At 36.8% G+C, this 24,713-nt stretch overlaps 1 protein-coding gene and 1 pseudogene across 10 annotated transcripts in view; both read right to left on the reverse strand.

Annotated features, from left to right (window-relative positions):
• UTRN (utrophin) overlaps positions 1-24,713 on the reverse strand; it is a 446,938-nt gene that overhangs the window by 291,743 nt on the left and 130,482 nt on the right. For 9 of the 10 annotated variants that reach the window (XM_025049288.1, XM_015592099.1, XM_015592098.1 and 6 more), the window contains 8 exons: positions 23,784-23,907; positions 19,505-19,592; positions 15,662-15,903; positions 15,314-15,494; positions 13,259-13,404; positions 12,383-12,595; positions 3,634-3,747; positions 2,817-2,972 (listed from right to left, as the gene is read on the reverse strand). In XM_025049288.1, coding sequence (XP_024905056.1) covers positions 2,817-2,972; positions 3,634-3,747; positions 12,383-12,595; positions 13,259-13,404; positions 15,314-15,494; positions 15,662-15,903; positions 19,505-19,592; positions 23,784-23,907 — 1,264 coding nt within the window. The remainder of the gene's footprint in view (positions 1-2,816; positions 2,973-3,633; positions 3,748-12,382; positions 12,596-13,258; positions 13,405-15,313; positions 15,495-15,661; positions 15,904-19,504; positions 19,593-23,783; positions 23,908-24,713) is intronic. The other variant, XM_025049289.1, reaches the window with a different exon arrangement.
• Positions 9,942-10,057, reverse strand: LOC112482600 (annotated as a pseudogene).

Here is a 24,713-nt window from a genome sequence, read left to right on the forward strand (position 1 = left end):
CAAAAATAAAAATAAATAAAAATATACATATACAAATACAGACATGTACACAAATTCCTTGGGCCCAACTTCCAGAAAATTCTCTTCACTAGTAGTTTCTGGACACTAGTTAGTTATATCGTTTTCATGGATCCATAGAGAAATGAGAAAAATAAAGAAACTATAGCAAACTTTCGAAAAAGCAAAGCTCAGAATTATACTTAATTATCCTTAAGTTATATACTAAATATTTTTTGGCATTAAAATGTTTTTCATTCATGATTTCATGGAAATAATAGCTGAGATAGACTGTTGGTTGATTGGGTTTTATATATCGTCCTTTCTTAGCAAAATAAAAATTTGGTAGCATTATGTTTGTCTGAAACTTCTTCAACCTTTTTACTACTCAATGAAATACAATAAACTGAAACAGCTCTAGATAATTAGAAAACACGTTTGCCTCCTTGCTGCAGACACTTAAAAATGTCCCATGCATTTATTCCCATACTCTGAATCAGTAATAATTCACAATTAATTCTATGGTGTTACATGTGTGTTCCATACATACATACATACATACAGACACATATTTTTATCTATGTCTGTCTGTCCATCTACCTATCACTTTCCTTGCTCCTCAGTTCCACTTCCAAACCATTTCCCCTATTTACTTCCTCAAACCCCCGAATCGAGCACATGTCATTAGATTACAGCATAGCGCATTTAGAGAAATTTGAATTTGGCTCAATTATTAGATAATGTTATAAATACTTTCTGAAGTGTAGTAATGGTATGGTGCTTTTTGTGGAAGCGTGTCTTCATTCAGATGAGAAGCATGCTAAAGTATTTGAGAGCTGAGTGTTATATTTTCAACTTCCTGTTGAAAGTACATTTTTAGCTAAAAAAAAACAAACAGTATATATGTATGTATGTAAGGAGAGCAGGGTAGAGAGCAAGAAAGCAAACACAGAAAAACAGTAACAACTGGCCAATTTCGGAATGGGTATAGGGCTGTTCCCTGTACCATTATTTCACCTTTTATTTAAGTTTAAATGTATTCAAAATAAGGTATTTAGGGGGGAACGATGAAAAGAAAATACTTAAAGATGAAAACGTATACTTTTCCTATATAAACATTAATCAAAAAACATTGCGTTAAGAGACAGGTACTATCCAGGGACTGTCTGACGTGTTCCTGCATTTCCCATTTTCTCCTCTCATTTTTCACCCCTTCCTCACTCACTGTGGCTATATGTAACCTCGCTATTGTTTTACTAACCAAATAGAAGCCATCAGAAGAGAACGACATCATATTCGCACTGGACCCATAAGTGCCTCCCCTTCCATTACCACGGAGAAACCACCTGACTCCACTCTTTCACTTAGAGAGTGTAGCTCATCCCCTCTCACATAATCAGCACAGGCTCCACTTCAGAAATTATCTTCTCGCAATCTCTTCTGCATCATTATTTTCTCCTTCTAGGTGAAGCCTTTCTTTTTTGGTATGCAGATATCCTGTAATGCCTCTTAATACCTATAAACCACCTCATTGGATCCCCATGTCTCTTCACCCACCCCATCTCTCTGCTTCCTTGAATAGAGAAGTTCCTTGCAGTGGTTATACCTATCCCAGTTTCTCATTTTCCAAGCTCTCCTCAACATTCTCCACTGTGACTTTCTTCCCCGCCGCTCCACTGGAATCATTTTCTCAGGGCCTACGAAAGCCTCCATGTCATCAAATCTAAGGCTTGCTTCTCAGTTCCGGCTGGCCTGGGCAGTCCTCAGCCCCAGGCACTGAGAAAAGCTTTCTCCTCCTGGTCCATCAAGGATCTCGAACTTAATCCTCCCAGAATGGAAATCATTTCACCTGCTGCCCCAAAAGCTTCTCCTCCTTGAGTCTTTACTATTTCAGTAAACAGAACCACAATTCATATAAAGTGAAAATTTTGAAAAATCCTACCCTGTCCTCAACTGTGCACTGTTTTCTTATATCACACATCTGATCCATTACTAGACTCTCGTCTCCACTTACAAACCTCACATTTCTCATGACCTCCACCACCATCTTCCTGGTCCAAGGAGCCATCCTCTCTCTCCAAGACTGCAATAACCTCTTAAGTAGATTCCCCATTTTTGTTCTTGCCTTCCAGAGCAAATTATCCAGATGGAATCCAGAGTGATCGTAAAAGATTTATCACATGTCACTTCCCTGCTCAAAACTCTCAAACTGCTTTCTGTGTGAAATTATACCTGAAATAAAGTCCAAAGCTGTTGCCTCCAAGGCCATATGCAATCCATCCCCACCTGCTTTCTGACCTGAAATCTTACCATTAACTCCTCTCCAACCCACTAATTCCTCTCTCCACTCTATTCCAGCTACAATGCCTTTCTTGTTCTTTATTAAACACATCCGGCTCGTTCCCACTGAGGAGCCAAACTGGACAATTAGTATAAAAAAAATTATCTATTTCTTACCCCAAACTGCCACCCAAGCTGTAGTTATTCTAGACCAGCGGTCCCCAACCTTTTTGGCACCATGACTGGTGCTCCTATGAGAATCTACTGCCTGATGATCTGAGGTGGAGCTGAGGCAGTGATGCTAGCTCTGGGGAGCAGCTGTGAAAACAGATGAAGCTTCGCTCGTTGCCTGTCACTCACGTCCTGCTGTGTGGCCCAGTTCCTAACAGGTCATAGACCGGTACTGGTCCACGGCCCAGGGGGTGGGGACCCCTGTTCTAGACCACTGTTTTCCAAAGTGATTGGGCTATAAAATCAATTTAATCAATTTAATCCATCTACCTCTTAAGAACCACGAACGGTAAAGTTGAAAAACTTACCTCCTTGCTAATTTTCTCCAGCTGGGTTTGGTAGTCAGCTAGTTTTGTCTGTACACGGGTTTTGATTCCGGCAACAGGACAACTTCGAAAGTTGGTCTCTATTTCCTTCATGTCTTTCAGCGATGATTCGATTGTTTCTATTTCATTAACAAATTCCTAAACACATAAAATAAGCCCTCGTTGAGTTCATTCCCATAGAAGTGTATGCCATAATTACAGTTTGTCTGCTTTTATCCCCACGCGTGTTATAAGAACAGACTGCTAGGGAATCAAAACTTTTACCTACTTCAGGAGTATTGTGCCTTAAGAAGTTCATTTCACCTGGGTGCTTCATACAGCCATCTGCCAAATTAGACTGGGAATGCTTGACTCTCAAAAAAAACAGGAAATAGCACTTTTAATTAATTTAGAGAAGCCTGGTGATTTCACCAAATATAAACTGCATGTAGTATTACTGGCAAATTCCATTTGTTAGATATGTTTTTCCTAAATTCTCACCATGTGTCACAATAAGAGCAATATACAATTGGTAAGTATGACACTGAGGTTGCTGTCGTAACGTAAAATAGCAATTCCTAATGAACTAAAGTTGCTCGTTCTATCCAAAATTCTATAACCATAGCCAAAAATAGAATATAAATAATCACACATTTTTTATTAACTATAAAGTAAAAAAAAAAGGTTTTTGATGAAAGATATTTTATCTACTTTTATTGTCATGTCATATTCTGACAATGTTAATAACAGTAGCCAACAATAAAGGAAAAGAAGAACATGTTATTTATTATTGCAGATTCCCCAAATCAGCAGAACTCACTGAGCATTGGTCAAGCTGCCTTTGCAGGGCTTCAGCGTCTCCTTGGACAGCTTGCTCTTTCATTAAGAAGTCTTTCACACCATCCATCCACTTCTCAATGACTTTCGAATCAGCCTAAATCGAACACAATAACAAAGGGGGATATTACTCAGTGACATTCAACCTACTACATCTCAAAATCTATTGCTACTGGAAAGAAGACAATTTTTCAAAACTTTGATAGCATCATTTTCATTTACTTTATTTCTTTTTTTAAATCTTCCAACTTGAAAATAAAGATTTTCTTCATGATTGGCTAAAAATCCTCATAAGACGATAGTCTGGTGATCATTCCAAACATTCTAAAACACTCTCCAGTGAACCAAGCTATTTTGCTTAAATGTGAGAGATAGCTATGATTAAAAATTCAAATCACAGGAAATAAATGCTTTCCTAGGTAAAACCGGCTAAAAATTTTTTGTTCTCATATAATTTAGAACAAATTTTCCCCTAGAGTTAGCTACTCAAAGCAGGAATAAAGAAACAGCACAGTAGAGGAAATGCAATAGGTTGTTTTTAGTTCTGCTGTTTGATGCCTTGTTATCTGAGAACCCAAGATGGTCTGCTGTCCAGCTCCATCTTTCATCCAGCTTTCACTAGTCACCCACTATAACCCCGTTACTGTGTATGGTGCTGGGGCTGTCAAAAACAAATGAGAAAGGAAACATCTGGCAGAGAGAAAGAGACGTCAGAGAGGCAGTAACACTGGAACTGGCCCTTAAAGAATACAAATAAGTAGGTCCAAGTTTATCTACCAAACTGGAGTAAGGTAACAGTCATTTCTTCCCAAGGCCTCTCAATCTCTCATCGGTCAGCCTGACTTGTTAATTTCTCCTGTATTAAGCTGAATTTGTTTCCTTGTACCTTCTTCAAGTCTTTGCTTCTCCTTCATCTCTAGGCATGGAAATAACTATCTTGTTCAGAAAACACCTTCGGATTTGAAGGCAGCCGCCATGCCTTCCTTTACTCTCCCATTGGTTAAACTTTCCTAATTCCTTTCATAATGTCTTGTAGGACATGATATCCAGGTACTGCACTCACCACTCTGATCAACGCATTCTGGAAACTACATCGATGCTTTTAATGTCCTTACAATATGCTACACGGAACTATTATAATTCTTATTCTTATAATGTTAGAATGAATGACAACAATGGAATCTAACTGGTATTTCAGATATGAAGAATTACACTCATAAAATGCTATCTTAAATTAAGTTTTATTTTCCTTATTGTAGGGTTGTTTATTGTTCCTTTTGGTTTTTGTCTTTATAATAGATAACAACAGATACATTATTATAATACATATATTATTCACAATATTATGGTTAGCTAAAACTCCACAATTCCACAGAGATAATGTTTACCACCCTGTGCAAGCACATGCTCATCGCTCTTATTCCAAACACAGTTTTGAAAGCCTTTTTAGTCCCACCGTACACTTTCCTCAAGCATCCTTTCCCTCCGTTCTTTAGCCTGCCTGTCACTATTCTAACATGCCCATGCTGCTCTTTGTCTTATGCATTATTTTAATCGGTGACACATCTCTTCCTCGTGTTTGCTCCAGCATTCTAAAATCTCATCCCAGAAGACTGCTTAGTAAGACATGGCCAGGGCAGGGTGAGGTGGGGTATGTAAAAAAGAAAAAAGTGCAGAAAGAGAGAAAGTATGAAACATCTATAGAGTTTGTGAAGAACTTTTTCTAAATGACCATTTAATTTGTCACCATTTTTAGTGCTGTGAATCTCCGTTCTGAACTTTTTAAGAATTCAAGGCAGCATGACTGCTGTATAACTGGGTAATTCATTAAATCTTAGTCTTAAATATGAAAACTAATAGTCTCCTGGGCCAATGACTTTTGACATTTATATGGAAGCATTATAGTCTAGGCGAGTTTTAATCACAGTCAGCCAGGTCGAAGCAAGGGGCTCAACAATCCCAGTCGTTGGCATACGAAAGTATGAGAGGAAGTTTTACGGCATCAACCTCCTTCCTTTCTGTCTCTCAGACACACCCACGTGAGCACACACAATTCACAAGCAACTGTTTCTTCTCTCTCTTACACTTCGACACGAGAAAAAAGAAAGAGGAAAGCAACAGACAAGCCATGTAGAGCAACCGATCACCCCAACAAAAACAAAAGGAACAGACAGGAATCTGCAAAGCTGTTTCTGCCACTAAAAATCCTACAGGTAATCCTGACCACGCGAGTTCTAGGAAAGGCATTGTGCCGCCCCATGAAATGGAAAACTAAGTTCTGAATTCCAGGCTCAGCACCTTAGCAGCCATGAGGCTTTGAGAAACTAATTTCTCTTTTTTGAGCCTCATCCATAGAACAGGAATAATAATAGCTACTTTGCCTGGTTACTGTGAAAAACAGAGATAATGTTTAGACAGGGCCTGATACAGAGCAGACATGCAATAAATGGTAGCTATTATTTCTAAGATCTACAAAACCAAGTGCTTTATTACCAAGATTAACCCCAGAAAAGGGTTACCACTTCCAAATTCTAGTGTTTACTCCCATCAGAGACTCCACGGGAATTAAGTAGCCAGAGTGAGCCCATGTTTGCATAAGCGTCTAAATATTTTTAATTGCTGCCAACATTAATGCTTGTTCTATCATATAACTGTTTAAAAATAATTGTTTAAAAATAACTGTTTGAAAGAGCTACAGCTTAGGATATTTCTGACTAGACCTGGCTGAATCAGCTCAGCAGAGGACGCCAAGTAAATGAGGGAAGGTCCCACTGTAGGAACGCCTGACAGGAGATTCACAGGACATTCCCACCTGCAGCTACACCATGGGGAAGGGGTCACTAGGTCACTAAGATCAATCCTAACCACCAACTGGGGAGCAGGAGACAGGGAGCTCTGCTTGACCCTCTGTATCCCCCTTTCCTTGGAAGGAAAATACTGTCTCCATCCACTTGTAGCAGTGTTTTCTGTGCTTTAAAAAAATACCAAACCTCTTGGTTCATCTCTCAGTCAACAGTACAGCAAAGAGGTCACAATGAAATTGAAAATGCTCACATGCAGAGTGTGTCTTTGTCCATTTAAAAGTCACTGAGCTGAGGAAGTTGGGAGTTTCTAATGTACAATGAGTAATTTTTTTCTCCACTTCCATCTATTTGCAGAATGAATATATGAATACATATTAACATGAATATATGAATATATGAATATATATATTAGATTGAGTAATTTCTAATATCCTATCTTCTTTGGAGGATCTCAGCTCTTTGAAAAATTATTAGTAAATTTCTAAAATAAAACTCTGTCATTATTTCACATGCAAAAAATATAACCCATAAGTACTAATCCAAGGCAGCCATTTCTCACTCCTGTTTATACTCATAAAGTCTCAAACAAATATAAAATGATTAACATGATAATTTTGAAAAACCGAAGTATCAAATATTCTATTTAGAAGGGCCACAATTCTACATTAGCCAATTACTGCTCAAAAGCACTGACTCTGTAAGCATTTTGGATGGGTAACACCTGCTGTTGGGTCACAGAAAAGGAATGAGAGGTCATTAAAACAATTCTTTACACTGTCACAGCCCATCTCCCAGCCCAGTCTCTGAGCTAAGGGTAGAGGAAATTTGAAGCTCTAAATTTAAGACAATAAGATACCATGGTACACAATTACCTCTTGAGATTTTTTTTATGACTAAATTCTTGGCATTTTATTTTGTTCCTCCCTCATCTGTTGGAATGTCCACAGCTTTTTAAGCAGTCCATTTCTAATCCAAGACTTCGGCAAAAAGAATTGAATTGTGAAACCAGAATTAAGACAGTAATTTAAGGTAATAAGGTTTCTATTTTGTTTGGTATTATAATATTCATTAACCTCAAAAACACCCTTTAAAAAGTGTTACCTCATTTAGTAGGGAGGACCAGCAATGACGTAGCTACACATTTCTTTACCTGAAACTAACAGAGTTCTTAAATTTAAGGTTTCGAATGAATGCGCCAATATTCTCTTTAGTGAAGCAAAATGGGGAGGGAGGGGGGACAAAAACCTTTATGAGATAATTATATCACTTATATGTTACCTAGAAAAGGCTTAAATCGGCCATTACTGAATATTACTCTTAGAAAGTAGTTACCATTGTGTTTTTATGCTAAAACAATTTCCAAAGTCACTTCAAAACCTGGTTATACATTTCTCAGAGCTCTAGCACGTGCCCTCCCTGACTCCGGGTCAGAGGGCAGCATGTCTGTGCAGTGTGTGCCTTCGACTATTCAGCGACTGCAGGAAGGTGTGTGTCTACACCGTGTCCTGCCGTTCGGGGAACCAGGCGTTCAGATTTTATAGACCTAACCTCGTTAGAGAAGCACCTGTCCGTAAGGTGTTTGAAAGTACCTTCAAAGCGGTTACAGTCACATCTACTTACTTGCTGTCCACCAGACAAGGTTCCTATTCTAAAAGAGGATATGCCTTAGGGGAAGAGATCTGGGAGCCTAGAGAGGGTCGGCCTGAGATCAGGTTATTGCGCAGGTGTAAAACCATGCAGAAGGGGGGGGGAGGGGGGACGGCGGGAGATTAGCTGTGGGTGTGGTGCTCAGCAAGACTGAAGGCTGCTTACAGAAGCAGCTTACTGTTAAAGGATGATGAGCATAAGCAGAGAAGAGGAGAATGTGAATTTCTAACGAGTCAGTGACATTTCCAGAGAAAGGCAATTACCCAGCATGGTCTTGCACTGTCACCCCCACCCAATTCAGTTCACAAGGGAGGATGCAGCAGGGCTTTGGGACGAGGAAAGGGCAGGAGCTACACGGTGTCTGGGAAAACATTTCCATGGCAAAGACAACCAGATCCTTTCCAGAAGTGTAATTCTGGCACCAGTGTGGACAATGAATTCCAGCGGGAAGACATGGGAGCAGCAGGCAGATTTTAAGGGTAATGAGATTGTCAGGGAAATAGGTTACATGAGAGTCTGCACACGGCAGGAAGGAGCTGCTGGAGGGGTCCGAAGATGCAGGAGTGGTGGTGAATATAAGACAGACATTTGTGTGATCTTTGAGGAGGGTTTCATGATTCCACAGTTAGCCCACACTGCAGGAGATCTTGAAAAGCAAAAAGGAAATAATAGGAACTATCCTGCAGCCTCTGAATCCAAAGATATTATTGCTGCAAATAAGTAGCCTCAGGATTTTATAATATTTAATCCACATAATACATAAGAAAATCATGTCAGTAAAATCAATTAGAAAATTAGCTTTTATGTGTACTTTTAAATGTTTTTATGCCTAGAAGAAGTGGGAAGACCTTCCATGAGGTAATTTTAAAAGCACCAATTAACATTATAATTCTTAAGTACAAGAGTTGAGGTGATGACTTTGGCATAGAATAGATAAAAAAAAAAAGAGAAATTTAAGAACGTATTTAAGAACTGTGACTAAAAATATGCAGGTCCAAACTCTCTATCTCTGTAAAAGGAATCAGCCGTGTAGACAAAGGAAATGTATGCATGTGAGGAAAACACTATTTGTCAACAAACAACAGAAAACTAAAATTTGTACACAAATGACACAATCACCTTATTTGTACTGGAGGATGGTAGGAAAACTTAAGCACATACCTATGAAAATACTGTCAAAGATTAAACGTGCTATGTCAATAAAAAGCATTATATTATCATTTTGACTAACAAAAATTCACACTCCAAACTCGTGCATTTGAATACCATCTAGTTAAATGTCCCTCATGAAGTTCCACTATCATTTGTCTCTATTAGTGTGGAAAAAATTATTAGAATTAGTAACGTTCACGAACTTTTTACTTTTAACCTCTAGCAAGGATCACTGTTAATGTTAGCTGCCTCCAGGGGGAAAAAATATAGTATTGGGCAAGAAAGAGAACTTTAAATGTTCATTCTAAATACTTCTCTATTATCCAGTTTCTTTGATGAGCATTATATATGCTTTACTTACAATTCAAAATGCATTTTAAAAATAAACAAGTCAACCACTTTGTTGCTCAAAAACCTCATCACAAAGTGGCATTGAATTAAAAACCTGTCCTCATGCTTAAAGACAAATACAACTTAAACGCCTAAAAAATTATAAATCAGGTAATTATAACAGGGAAAACAATGCTAACCTGAAAATGAATATTTTTGTAATTATCTTTGGTTGGGAAAATTAAGTTTTCCTAAACGAATTGCAAGTAATTAAGTAACAACCAATTCCTTCAAAGCAAATAAAGGAGTAAAAGTGTTCCTTAGAATTTTTTTTATATATATTATTTATTATTATTTATGCCTATAGCACCTGGTCTTCCTAGATGATCTCCCATCCAAGTACTAACCAGGCCTGACCCTGCTTAGCTTCCAAGATCAGACATCGGGCTTGTTCAGGGTGACATGGCCATAGACCATGGACTGTGGCTCTACTGGGGCATGAACTCAGGACCTTCTGCATGTAAAGCAGATGTGCTAACCGCTACACTACAGAAATACATCCTAGAATTTAAAAATATATATTTCAATGAAGAAGTTTCTTCTTAGGGAATACAGACTCTGTCAACAATCTTATAGTTAGGACACAAAAAGTTAAGAAAAAAGAACTGGACATTACAAACCTGGACATTACAAACAGTAATAATGACAACAACAAAAAGTCTATCCAGATGCACATGTTTGATGCAGTGTATTTTTAATGGAAATAAATTTGGCACGTACTCCAACTGGCCACTTTAAGTACCTGAATTTGCTATATTAAAAACAACAACGCACTGAAGCCTAACTAAAGCTGGATTACTATAACCACAGGGCTCTCTTTTGTGTTTTGAAGAATATTTATTCTACTTAAATTCCACATTCAAATATTGGCACACATTTAGCTAACCCTAAAATATACCTTTAAGAGTCAAAAGAAGATTAACCCTTGGGTTAATTAATAAACCCTATAAATTTCCCTAACTACATCGCAGATTTAAATTTGAAAACAAAGCAAAGTAAATATGGGAAATATTTAATCCAGCACTGCTCAACCTTTCCACTGTTGACATTTTGGGCCAAAAAATTTCTTTTGTTATGGGGCTGTTCTGTTTATTATAGAATATTTACCTGCAACCTAGGCCTCCACCCACTCGATGTCAATAGCACCCTACCTTCCCCTACAGTTGTAACCACCACAAATGTCTCCAAACATTGACAAACATCCTGAGCGAGGCGGGGTGGGGAGGACTGAGGTGCAAGCTGGCCCTTTGCTTTGGAACCACTGATCATCCAATGCCCCGACCACAACCAGAAATTTTAGAATTATGAGTAAGGGTAAAGCTGGGTTTTAAAGTTGGAAAGAATTACAACTCAAGACAGACAAGGGGAAGTGGATCCACTCACAAAAAGGTAAATGAGTCAAAAATACTAAACGACACAGAACACACGCCCCTTCAAAATTAATGGTTTATTCTAAAGAGAGCGCGGTGTAGAACTGCAGCTTGCACTCAGAAAACCACTTCCTTCCACTACCAACACACATACACACACATACACACACACAGAACCCTCGCCATCTTTATTCTCCTCCTGCTCATTCACTGGACCTGTCCACTGGCTCCTGGATGAAAGGGTCTCCCTCCAAGCTCAACAGTCACCCTGTCATCTCATCTTTCTTAATCATTTCACGCTCACCTGGACAGCCTACCTGCATTCTTCTACCACATCTTATTCTGATTTTGATTTTTAAAACATCGTTTTCAATAATTTTTTCTTCATTTTCAATCTTTTCACTTTTTTAGCAATACCCTTTATACAAATTCTCCTGGGATCTAAATCCAAATATATAAATAGATATAATCTCTTGTATATGTTCTCTGGGGATGGAGATATACATATATATATTTCCTGATCTAAATATCCTATTACTAACCTCATCTCAGTCATTGAAAAGTATTAACTGAGTGCCTGCCTTCTCTGTGCCAAGATGTACTGTTTTAGAAGTACATCTTGCGATACCTAAGTGCAAAACCACATGCACCAATGACCCAGGTAAGGAAGCCTTGGGACGGCAGGGAGCCTGTGAGGAGGGAGGGAGTATGACAGGTTCTTTCTTTATCCAGACCTTTCCTATTGGAAAACCAGGTGATTTGGAAACTTGACTTCTGCACCTTCTTCACATGTAAAATCTTAAAATCCTGTCTGTCTTACCTTACACATTAACTTTCACCCCATTCTCCTATGTCCTCACATTTATCTTTTCCTGTGAATTTTATCCCTGCTTTATCTGTCAACATTTTCAGAGGCAACAGAGCACTCCGTTTCTGAATTTTCATGTACCTCAAATTACCTGGTTTTTCCAATCTGACGCCTTTCATTGATAGTCTAGTTCATATTTTTCATATTTACTCCAAATGTCTAAAACCCTAAGAATCAGCTTCAAAGACTCTGCTGAGCATCTTCCACCACTCTAACTGAATTACCTCTGCAATCTAGTCACCGGCCTGCATTATCATGCATGCTGCTCCCCCTGAAACATTATTCTGACCATTTTTAAGCTATTTTCTCTTATTTTTGTGCTCTCCAGCACACTAAAAGTATATCTCTAATAAGCTATTTGTAAATCTCAACTTAAATGCATAATAAATGTAGGACTAGAAAGAATGCAAAATACTCAAATAATAGGTGTTCAAGTCTTGCATGATTAACTACTATTTTACCCTGCAATAAACTTATACTCCTAATGGCCTCCTGATTTACCTCAAAAGTTCTGAGTTTGGGGGTAATTTCTTCAAGCAAATGCAGATCTTTGGAAACTTTGACCTTTAATTTGTTCCACTTTCCTTGAACATCATTAAATTCTTGATTATACATTTTTTCTACATCTGGAGAAACGTTTTTCTCCAAAGCCTTTGTTTCTTCTGCAAGTTTATATAATGCAGGTTTTTGATTCTCAAGGATTTCATCAAGGGCCTAGAAAAAAAATATTTTAAAGATTAACAATATGCACAATGATTTGCTTATACAGACATAATAATATGAGCTATGGGTAATTAAATATCACTTTCTAAAAAGCATTTGATCAAAAAAGAACTGTGAAGAACTCATGTAAAAAATATAAGCATGGTCAAAAAAGTTAAAGCTTTCTTTTCATGAAGTTGTCTGTGGGCCAGACATAATACATCCTCTATACTAAAAGCCACTGGAACAGCACATCCAGTGAGGGCCAAGGGTGCAGCATTCGCTAGTTGATCTATTTTATCTGATGAAATGGTACAGAACCCGGTATCTTAAATGACCAGGGAAGCATTTTTATTCAACATAGAAAAAGGACAATACATCGATTCAATTGATATTCTTCATTTTATTAAAGATATTTTAGTAGATTATGAACAGAATGAGAATTTTAAGCGAATTACAATAGGATAAAATATGGTTTTATTCTTTGAAATAATTAATATAACTATCTTTTAGCTGAAGTGCTATGTTATAGTAATTACCTTCAAACTGCAAGAAACTTTTGACCAATTTTGACAAATAGTGACAAATATTTTTCAAATAGTTGAAAAAACATTTCAAAATATAATGAGATATTAGAAATGATTCCAGATGTCCAAGACCTAAAACATATATTACCTTTTTTTCTTGCAGGGCCTTCTCGACCTTTACAAGATCATTCAAGATGTTCAAAGAAGTCTCGGCCTTACTTTCTGAGTCATTTAGCATATCTTTCAGTGTTTTCAGCATTTCCAAATATGGTTGTCCAGGTTGGCTTTTCAATTCTGTTTATTTAAAAATACTTAGTTTGAGAAAACTATATTAGGAACCTAATATTATTACATATACTGTTAATCTACTAAATGTAATAAATGAATTCTAATACATAAAAAGTTAAACTACATAATTAAAATTAAAAAAGGTCTCTGTTAGTTACTAAAATGATTCCACTGGTGTTTCTGAGAGTCAGACAGGGACTTCATTCCTGCAGATGTTGATGTTTGAAATATTAACTTATCCACTATCATTTTTCTTCATTTTGTCATGATGAAATGTCTCTCTAAAGATGGTAGGACAATGTTCTTTTTGTCTCGTATAATCTCTTTTTTCCCCAGTAGCTACACAAAGAGTGAAAGAAAACAAAGATCCCTTCAACCAGTCTTCTTCTAAGTTGAAGTGTATGGACAAACTGCCACCTACAGAACGGTGGACATCATATCAGAACACCATAAGCCAGGCTGCCACAAGTACTCCTCTTGAGAAACGATGACTGCAAAAGCCAGCGGAAATGACATCTACTTCACCCACCAATGTAAAAATCGCAGACAAGCAACATCCGCCTGGAAAGGAAGACAGCCCAACTGAAACACAGAGCGATGAAAACAGCTATAGCAGCCAAAGTGAAGAAACAAGCAGCATTATTCACAAAAGGCAAAAGGTGGAACACGGATGCCCATCAACGAAAGAACAGATAAACAAAATGTGGTGTATACACACAATGAAATATTGTTCAGCCTTAAAAAGGAAGGCGATTCTGCTACAACATGGATGAACTTTGAGGATGTTGTATGAAGTGAAATAGGCCAGTCACAAGAAAACAAATACCATAAGAGGAATCTAGAATGCTCAAACTCTTTGAAACAGAAAGTAGAAGGTTGGTGCCAGGGGCCAGAGGGAGCGAGTAAGGGACAGCTGTTGTTTAACGGGTGTAGAGTTTCGGTTTTAAAAGATGAAAAGAGCTCTGGAGATTGGTTGCACAACAATGTGAATATATTTAACACTACTGAACTCCACACTTAAAAAATGGTTAAAATAGTAAAACTTATGTTTTATGTTTTTTGCCACAATTAAAAACAAATAAATTTTTTTTAAAGTTAAGAAACTAAATATTTAAATTATCTATTGATCCTTGTCAAAAATGAAAACATTTTGTACCAATAAATTTAACAAGAAGTATTCTCGAACATTTCACATTCTAGGTTAACTGAATTCAATGAACAGAGTTTGGTGTCCAACTGCCTTTCCAAAAGAAAGGAAATGTGACACATTTGTTTACCATGCACACATACAAATTCTGAAAAGTCAATACATAATCTACAATTATTGTAAGAGTATTGCTCAATGTATACCTTTTTAACATGCACTACCCATAATACCTAAAACAACAAAATTCCTAACTTAAACAATAGCAAAGGAGAAAGAATATATAACATATGAGTGATGAGCTCTCAAACCTTTAACTTTCCAAAACCAGGTTTATTCCAAAAGTAAAAACTCTAAAATTCTTCAGACTTTGAAAGAAGAACATGATTTCTTTAAAAAAAAATAAAAATAAGTTCTTGCTAAAACTTGAACCATTTTAAGCAAACTGAAGTAAGTAATCACTCTTTTTATCTCTATCAGAAACGATGTTAGCTGCCCTCCTTCAATGAAAGGGAAAACAGCATCCTGTTATAAAGCCTTAAAAATCATTGTGTCCTATTAACACGATTTTAGAAAGCTGCCTACGTTTTTACAAACAAGTGTGAATCCAGAAAATAATCTGAATATACTTTAATACCTGTAACAGTACCAGGCACAGAGGGAAAAAGAGTGAGTCTGATGCAAATCACGTGAGTGTACTAAAGGTCTAAATAGTGGGAGTAAATTTTAAAGTAAGGCAAACAGGGAGGATACAGGAAACAGTAGGTTTACCATCCTCTAGCTGTTGCTGACGATCCTCCAAATCCTGTTGCACAGACTGGTAGCGGCCCAGAAAGTGATCGAAGCTCTGCTGCACAAAATCTGGAGCAGAAGGCCTAGACTTCAGGGCTGCACAGCTGGCACGCACCATTTCAATTTTGGGGTGCAGGCCAAGGAGACTGGTCAATTCCTGCTACAGAAGAGAAAATATAGTCACATAACTCACCGGAAAGGAACCTCCTCACTGAAAGTTAATCAGAGCCAACAGAATTAACCTAACGCCCATGATAGAAGTAGCATCTCTTTAAATACAGGAATGGGCACAGAATTCTTTCATGTCCCAGATGGCTGTCTCTTTACCTGACAGGAGTCCTTCAAACTCGGCAAGGCTCGCTGAGGAGATTCTGAAAAGGGAGTGTGTTTTACTCTCTCCTCCGTTGCCTTTACGGTCTTTTCAAGCTCGTTGAGTTGCTTAAAGTAAGCATTTATATCTTCCTGGAGCTGAATCTTCCTTGCCAGATCTTCCAAATGCTGAGATACATTCTTGCATTCTGATAATACCTTCTCCAAAATATTTTTCGTATCTTCAGTAGGGAGACCTTCTACAGAGACATGAAATATAAGCAGGCACTTCATATGGTATGACAAAATTTGTCTGGGGTTTATTATAAACATTCCAGCACATTCAAAATAATGAAGCAATGTCACAGATAATAACCACTCCCTAAGTCCCTTTTAATACAACAAAAAATTATAATGATGGAATAATAATATAAAATAAATACTATAAAATAAAATAAATATAAAATTTAAATTATGATGATGAAATAATAATGATGATGATGATAAAAATAACTGTTTAGATCCTTGACCAAAGTGAGAGAGGAGGAGCTTGAAGCAGTGCTTCAGGAGTGGGGTAATGATCACGAGGCCTTTCAGAAGACCTTAGAACTTCAGCCACTGCTGCTGCTTTAGATGTGTTTGCATCTTGGCCCTCCAACACTCTGCTTGCTTCTAGTCTGAGCCAGGGAAATAAAATGAACTGTCCGGACTTGCCTGGGGCTCTGACATCAGAAGGCAGATACCCTTTGTCGGAAAAAAAGGCAGCTGGCTAGAAAAACTAGGAAGCAGTTCAAATCTTTGGTGACCAAAGCACAGTGTCATATGAATTACAATATGAATGGCAAGAATTTCCAGCACTGGGAGCAACCTGGAGGTTGTAGGGACATTAAGCCAGCAACCAGGCCCAAGGAGCATCAATACGCCCACTGGGGATGCTGCACATAGTCCAGCAAATACCAAAATATCAATGTAATGATCAGATTATCTACTTAAAAATATATCAAAAAATGCCATTATGTTTATTATTGACTTTTTATAATAACTTTTTAAATGGGAATATCCCAACTGTTTTGTTTATTTATTTTAGTACATTATATCCTCAGGACTTATTTATCTTATACGTAATTTTGTTTGTCTCACATTTTTGAGAGGTGGAGAATGTTCATAGAAATAATGAAGTTATATATAATAGTAGGTTTTATCATAGTCCAGACTTTCCCTGGATATGAAATACCATCAAATCATGTAAAATTACTATGAAAAAGTGTGGGAAATCTGCAAAGGAATCTTTATCTCCTGAGGAGAGTATGCATGTTGAGAAGAGTTTAACATCTTTGTCATTTGCGTAAAAAGGCAATAAAAACACTTGTGCTTTGTAAATATATACAATCAAAATCCAGGGTAATGAGAGCGCTAAGAAAAAAAATGATATGTAAAACAAAGGTCACTTATGATTCACAAATGATGCAATTTTTAAATTTTCTAAAACACACTTTATCCACTGATAATTAGAAATGCAAGCACGACGTAAACTGAATATATCACTTATGTCAGTTGCTGAAGTTCATGGTCCACCGTCACACAGGTAAAAGAATATTAATTAGACCTAGACAAAATACTCACACCGCATTTCGAGTTCCATTATCCCTGTTGTTGGGGGGTCATAAACAAAACAAGTTACCATTTTCCTGACAAACTATCTAAGCAATGAAGATCTGAGCTGTGCTTCTGTTGGGTCATTTCTATTCTAAGTGGGCAAAGGATTAACATCAACCACTTCATTTTCATGTCAGCAATTTATGGTAAACAAAAAAGAAAATCAAGCTGGTGAATAAAATTTTAGAGATGAAAAATTATCACTGCTCATCTAGAAAACAGGGAAGAGGAATCCAATTTAGGTACCAGGCAAGCTGAAGCAACTTCTGCGTTTCCTTCTTTTTATTCAATGACAGTATTTCACGATCCATTTATTTTGCTCCTTCAACCCAATTCTCAAAATTTAAATCACCCTCCTCTAAGTTTGAGATAATATAGGTTGGACCAATACCAAGCAATAATTAAAGACAATTTGCGTCATATGAAAGAGAAACTGTACATTGTCTTTTAAAATGATTGGTTTGATCCCAGAGACCCAGAGTTATTTTTTCTATTTCTATAGAACACCCAACTCTTAAGATCACTAACCAAACCCAAAATCAATAGTCCATTATTTTACTAATCACCTAAAAGGGATAAAATACAACATATCCCTGCTACTTACACTCATTTGACTTTATACTTTTCAATCATTCACTACTAGACTCAAGGGAAACGTGTACAAAACATGGGACCATCAGGCTTATATACTTTGCCAGTGATAATGGGTGTCAATTCATAAAACCACATAATCCAAATAAATGTCCAACTACTCTATTTTTTAACAATCTAGGAACAAGATAACTAGAACCAACAAAATCAGATATAGCAGCAGTCAAATGTAACAGATGATTTCAGTTTTAAAACATTTTTATTCTATATGAGATATCACAAAACTTAATTCAAATGATTTAGCTGAAAAAGTCCAATCGGACTTGACTGTGGGGAGAGGATGAGAGGACAGGGGAAGAGAGGGAAGGGGCCAGAGGGGAGGAGGGAAATAAATCTGTACTAATAATCTATGATGGTGGTATATTTGCATAATTTCTAAATAAATGGACATATACTGGACACACACATATTTTGTATGTACGTATGTGACCCTACTCTATATACAAAATAAATCAACATTTTTTAAAGGCTGAGGAAAAAAATAATTTAAGGTTTTTAAAAATATGGTATTCTAGGAGTGCGGGAGGATGACTAATTCATTAGGGACCCCAAGGAACTTTCTGGAGAGATGTTCTGTATATTGATATGTGTGTGTGTAGGTTTATCAGAACAACATAATTAAGTTTCATGTATATCAATGCAAATAAATTTGCTTAAAAGTGAAAACTGAAAAATAATGATAATACTCAAGGGGTGATGAGTGAGCAGAGATACAGATAATTAAGAATGGCAGAATACCCTTAAGTATGAAGCTAGGCAATTAGTACAATGAGGTTCATTATATTATTCTATTTGCTTTGTACATATTTACATTTTCTATAATAAAAAGTCAAAAAATAAAAAAATTGAAAACTATATCTTTGAAGATTCTTATCAAATTAACATTCCTAACTCTGCTTTGTGCTCTGTGGCTTTTGTCAAGGAGAATTGCAACAGACCTCCAGAGCACTTATCACCATTGGAATAAGGAGTGGGGCTTAAAGAAATGTCATTAAAAGCTAGACCAAAGAAAGAATCGTACACAAAATTGTATGGCAAAAATGTTAATCTTTAAATTCCTCTGAGTCACTGGGTCTGTGGTAAAAATTTCAAATACAAGTACTATCTTATCAAATTTAACTACAAATACCTGTAGTAAAGTAATATAGTACACTAAAAGTGATCAAAAATCAAACAACCTTAATTAATTTACTTTAACATAACTTCATTTCTCCAATATTACCAAAGTAAAATTTTCTTTTGCTAAACCCATTCAAAAAAATTCCCAATATATAACCCCAAAGGAGATTTTAAAATCTTCTACACCAGCACATTTTAACAGTTTTGCTGAAATATCAGACTCCAGTTTCCTGTTTTATCTGTTTTATGTAATCAGCCTCAGCATAAAATTTCACTTGAGAAAAGATTCTGATACCAAAAATGTTTTTTGAAAACCACTTTTCAAGCAAAGAGGATTAGAGTGTTAAAAATATATATATATTTGACTTGTCAAACGGTAAATATTATTGAAAGCCAGTATCTAAAAACATATTAAAAAAAAAAATCAAATCTCACCTTTTCCCATTTGCTCCAAAAGGATTTGTCCAGTTTGATTTAATTCATCCAGTCTGGGCCTTCTCTCTGCCTGTTCCTTTTCTAATCCCTGGAAATAAAATCCCAATATAAAAATACTGAAAACTTTCTTTTCAATGTAATACACATGTTATTTTAAGTTTTACTGTTTAATGTCCCTCCCACATTAATTTGAGGTGTTACAAAGTTTACCTAAGAGAGTACTACAATACAAAACTATTCAATTTCCAGCTACCCTCTAGAACATCAGAGATGATTACATTTTACAAGGTAAATTCAAACAAACAATATAAAATTTTGGTTAATTTTATAAGAAAAAAAACCATATACTATAACTATGAGTTCTTTCAAGAAGAAATGAGTCGAATTATTGTTTTAGATCCAGGATATCTTTCTATTCACATATATAACTTCCATATAGGCCACACCATAAACTTTACTTTTTGAGTCAAATGAACCAAATGCGCTATGACAGAGATCATTGACAAAAATTAATTAACAAGACATAGAAATATTGTGAGTCTTAGTATTTTTTGTTGGTGTTATATTAAGTCTAGAGCCTACTGCAAACTACGATCACAACAAACACAGACTTCAATTTTATATAAAATTTTTAAATAATGACAATATATTTTAGGACCCGAGCTAAAGCATTTTGTTCTTTATGTTTGAGGAATGGCTCTTAGTTTTAATTTTTATGTCTCTATGGTTTGATATTTTCAATGTCTCTATGTGAGAGGGACAAGGGAAGACAAACTCCAGAACTTCTAAGAAACAGTTGAACAAAATTATGGAAACACGCACAGTCAGTATTTGAAATTTTTCCCACTCTTCACCCCACAACTGATAATTATCTATTAATTAACTCCTCAAATAGTATCCACAATAGCACAATCAAAACTTCTAGGCAAGCCACACTATTTCAACCAGACAATCCAGAGAAGAACACCACTTCTAATTTCTACACATGTAAGAATAAATTTAGCTATCCTATTTTGACCCACACAAACTTTCCTGTGACTAAGTAAAACTATTTTTATAGTCAAAGATCAAGATATAACGAGAGTATAAGAAACACCATTTATTTTTGTAAAACTAAGTAGCCATGCAAAAAGTCACCATCAAACTGGAGAAAAATTACTACGTGTTTTATACAAACTAAATTTTTTCCGACTTTTTTTTTGGTGGTGGTAGATTGGACTAGGGATTCTCTGTGCAGGTATTGCATTAGTTGGAACAAAGTATTCTTTTATTAAAACACATCCTTTTATTAAAGCTGATCTTTCCCCAATTTGCGAGGAAAATTAGAGATTAAAGCAACTGTTAAATATTCTCTATTTTGCATTTTTTCCAACACTTTGGCATCTATACTACTCATCTAAAACAAAAATAAATAAACGTATAAATATTAAAGGAAAAATATAGAAATTATGTCAATCATGCCTCACATAAGCATATACAATTGTTATTTTTATCCCCTTGAATATTATAGTAACTATTTCTAGAAGTAAATTGTTCCAAGATCATAGGGTAGAATTTAGCGTATCAATATTTTGTGGGACTTGTTCCATTGAGATCACTTTAACTTCCAAATTCTTTGCCGCTTTAATGCCTTTGAGAATTAGTTTGTTAAATGATCGTTAATGTCATCTACTGGTCTTTCAGAACAGTAAGAAGTATATGAAACTATGAAACACAGCCCTCATTTCCTACTCTCTCGACTCCCTGTGTGGAGCGCTTTGATGATAGAGCTCCTAGGTTAACAACCTTCCACGTTCCCCTTACCTACAGTCATCATTCTCTCCTTCCATAAGCCAAGAATTTCACCGAGTGCTGAAAATACAAGCTTCAATGGAAAAATTATCCTCACTTTCGAAGCACTTGTAGCCGGCATATAAACAAATAATGACATCAGTGCAATAAGAGCTTTCATAGAGGTATGGTCAAAGCAATAGGGAAGTCAAAATGAATCACTTAACTCTTCCAGATGAGGTTAAGGGAAGTTTACTGAAATAGAGGGCATTTCAGCCACAAAAGCTGAATAAAGGGCCATTCTGGCAGACGGCACATGCTGAAGGCAGAGAGTGAGAAAAGAGCAGGAATCAGGAGGGCCGGAGCTCAGATGGAGGAATGAGGGGTGGGGAATGAGGCTGTGCTTAGAGGTGCGGAATAATGCCATCTGGAAGGCCCTTGTATGCTGGGCACTATGGACTTTACATTTTGTCCCCATAGCAATGGGAAGCCATTAAATTAATTGTGAGCACCGGAGCTGTGTGACCAGATTTATATTGTAGAATGATCACTGGTTATAGAAGCCAAGGGCTATGAGAATTTAAGAAGGGAAGGGTAAACAGTGGCAAATGCTACAGAAAGAGCAGGTCTGATGAGAACAGAAATTCGTCCTTTGGATTTAGAAACTGAAGGTCAATGATGACCTCTAAATAAGAGCAGTTACAATGGAATGATAAGGCAGAAATCAGTCTCAACTTTTCATTCAAACACTCGAAGTCGGCCACGGTCTGACCTCAAACCACCTTTCCAACCTTGTGTGTGTACTTTCACACACACGCCTAGCAGGAAACAGAACGAAGTATTTCTCCAAAGATCATATCACACTCACCCACCTCCGTGCTCTGCTCAGGGGCCCCCTGCCCACCCAGTGTGCCCTTCCACCCATCTCCAAGCACCCTCCCTGCCTTCAGCTCCAGCTCGGGGCCACTTGGCTCTCTGGACTTCACCAGTGTACAGAAACTACTGAAATCTTGGCCGCCACTCAATTCCCACGGTACCTGCCACTTTCTAACTTATATCAGCAAAACCTACAGACATCTCGTTTTTCAAATGTTCTGCAAACTCTTTACAAACTATCCCTGATGTAGATTAGCAGTACAGAATTGTTCCAGATGCCCAAAAAGTTAATGAAAGGATGTACAGAGACTTAAGAAACATCAAGGACAAATTGCTACTATCTTCTGTCACAATTTTCAGCAATACACAGATAGGTACAAAGTAGCAAAGCTAGGCTCCCGCAGATTTCAATAGTATTTATTTTTTAAAACTGTGTCTCTTAAGAGAATATATTGAAGAAATTTTGAGATTTGAAAGAAAGTAGTCTTCCTTTATCCTCGGGAGACACATTGTAACACTCCTAGTGGATGCCTGAAACCACAGATAGTACCAAACCCTATATATGATTTTCCTATACATACATACTCATATAAAGTTTATTTTGAAATGAAGCACAGTAAAAATCTGCTCTCCCTCCTGCACCCTGTCTGTAGTCTTCCTTTATTCAGTCGCCGCTCCCCCATTCAGGTACCCGGTTTGACTTGGTCGGCTGGCTTCCGACACCCTATATATGATTTTCCTATACATACATACCTAATATAAAGTTTATTTTGAAATGAAGCACAGTAAAAATTTAGCAACAATAACAAATAAAATAGAACAATTATAATAACACACTGTAATAAAAGTTATATGAATGTGGTCTCCCTTTTAGTCAGTCTCTCACTCAAAACATCTTGCGGTACTCCACTAACCTTCTCACTTAAAGGAAGCACTGTATGGCTTTCTCTGGCATGTCCAAATTGCCAATATCACTACTCTTGCATTTGGGGCCATTATTAAGTAAAGTAGTAAGGGTTCCTTGAACACAAGCACTGCGATACCTGGACAATCGATCTGATAACCAAGGCAGCTACTAAGTGACTAATGGGGGGTAGGCTATATGACGTGGATACACTGGAGAAAGGTATGATTCATGTCCCAGGCGGGACAGAGCAGGACAGTGAGAGATTTCATCATGCTACTAAGAACTTCACACAGTTTAAAACTCATGAATTATTTCTGAAATGTTCCATTTATTTTTGGACTGGGGCTGATCAGAGGTAACTACTGTAGTTTGTTGTGTTCAGAAACCCAAACATCTTCTGCATTTATAGTTGTAAATTATTAGGTATCAGATTAAAATCTAATCAAGCTAAAAATGGAAGTAATATTTGGATCCCCTTAGAAGGACATGTTCCTTCCTAGACATCTCAGTGGTTAAGGAAGGAAGGAAAACGCCTCCTCCACTCAGGGATCCGATACCAACCAGCTTGAATCAATTCAAACTTTACTACAATGTTCTAAAAGCTACGTGTCATGGCTACATTTATCAAACAGGAAGCTTTTGGATTCCATCACCTCTTTACACCAAAAGCAAATCTATCCTGATGAAATATTTTATTCACTAGTATACTCTGGTTTAATGTTTTACCTTTAACTTCTTTTTCATTTCTGAAGTCTCTTGCATCTTCTTATATTCTTTTATCTCTGCGGCCTGAATGGCAGCCTTTGATTTCGAAATCCAGTCCAACAGCTCTGCACTTACAGCATCAAACCTGATTTAAGATTCAGATGTTACTATTTGTAATGCGTTTTCTTCTACTGTTTCATTTGGCTCAAGAAAAAAAGTGATCAAAACACCCATCAGGCATGTGTTTTTAAACACTCCTCAAAATCAGAACAAAACAAAAGGTAACCCAGAAATACAGAAACCACACAAAATAAGATCACACATTTACGATTAAAAGTATGAAAAAGTAACATTGTAATGTTAATAAATAAAAAAAATAATGTTTAAAATGTTTTACTTTATAGGAAACTATTTTTATAAACTCTTGTAGACTATGAAAAACAGACTTGATTAGATAATAGCAGAAAAGAAAAAGTACGGACATTCCTAAAGCTAATGCCTTCTGTAATTCAACATGTTTTTGAGTAGAGCCTACTATATGCCATGCACTGGGCTGTGCTCTTGATATGAAGGTAATTCAGACACAACCCCAGAACTCAGGCAGCTTCCAGTCTAGCAAGGTCAATGGAAAGTAAAAGGCAATAACAATAAAAATTTGCTAGGTGCTAATTCTACAAATTCACAGGACAGCTCCTGATACAAACAGAGAGAGATAGCTTCTGGAATAGAACAACGGCATTAAGCTCAGGAGTTTTCCTTGCAAAGAGAGAACAAAGAAAGGAAAAACCACACTTAGCGCACTGCAAGTAGTTAGGTGTGGCTGGAATAGCGAGTACTAGGCAGGAAGGGACCACTGACAATGTGGCAGAGAGCCACACCAACCAGTTGCTGGAAGGCCCCGAAAGATAGATTAAGGAGTTCAATCTTAACCAAAGGACACTTGAGGACCAG

The sequence above is a fragment of the Pteropus alecto genome, unplaced genomic scaffold, assembly GCF_000325575.1.
Source record: "Pteropus alecto unplaced genomic scaffold, ASM32557v1 scaffold185, whole genome shotgun sequence".
NCBI classification, from domain to species: Eukaryota; Metazoa; Chordata; class Mammalia; order Chiroptera; family Pteropodidae; genus Pteropus; species Pteropus alecto.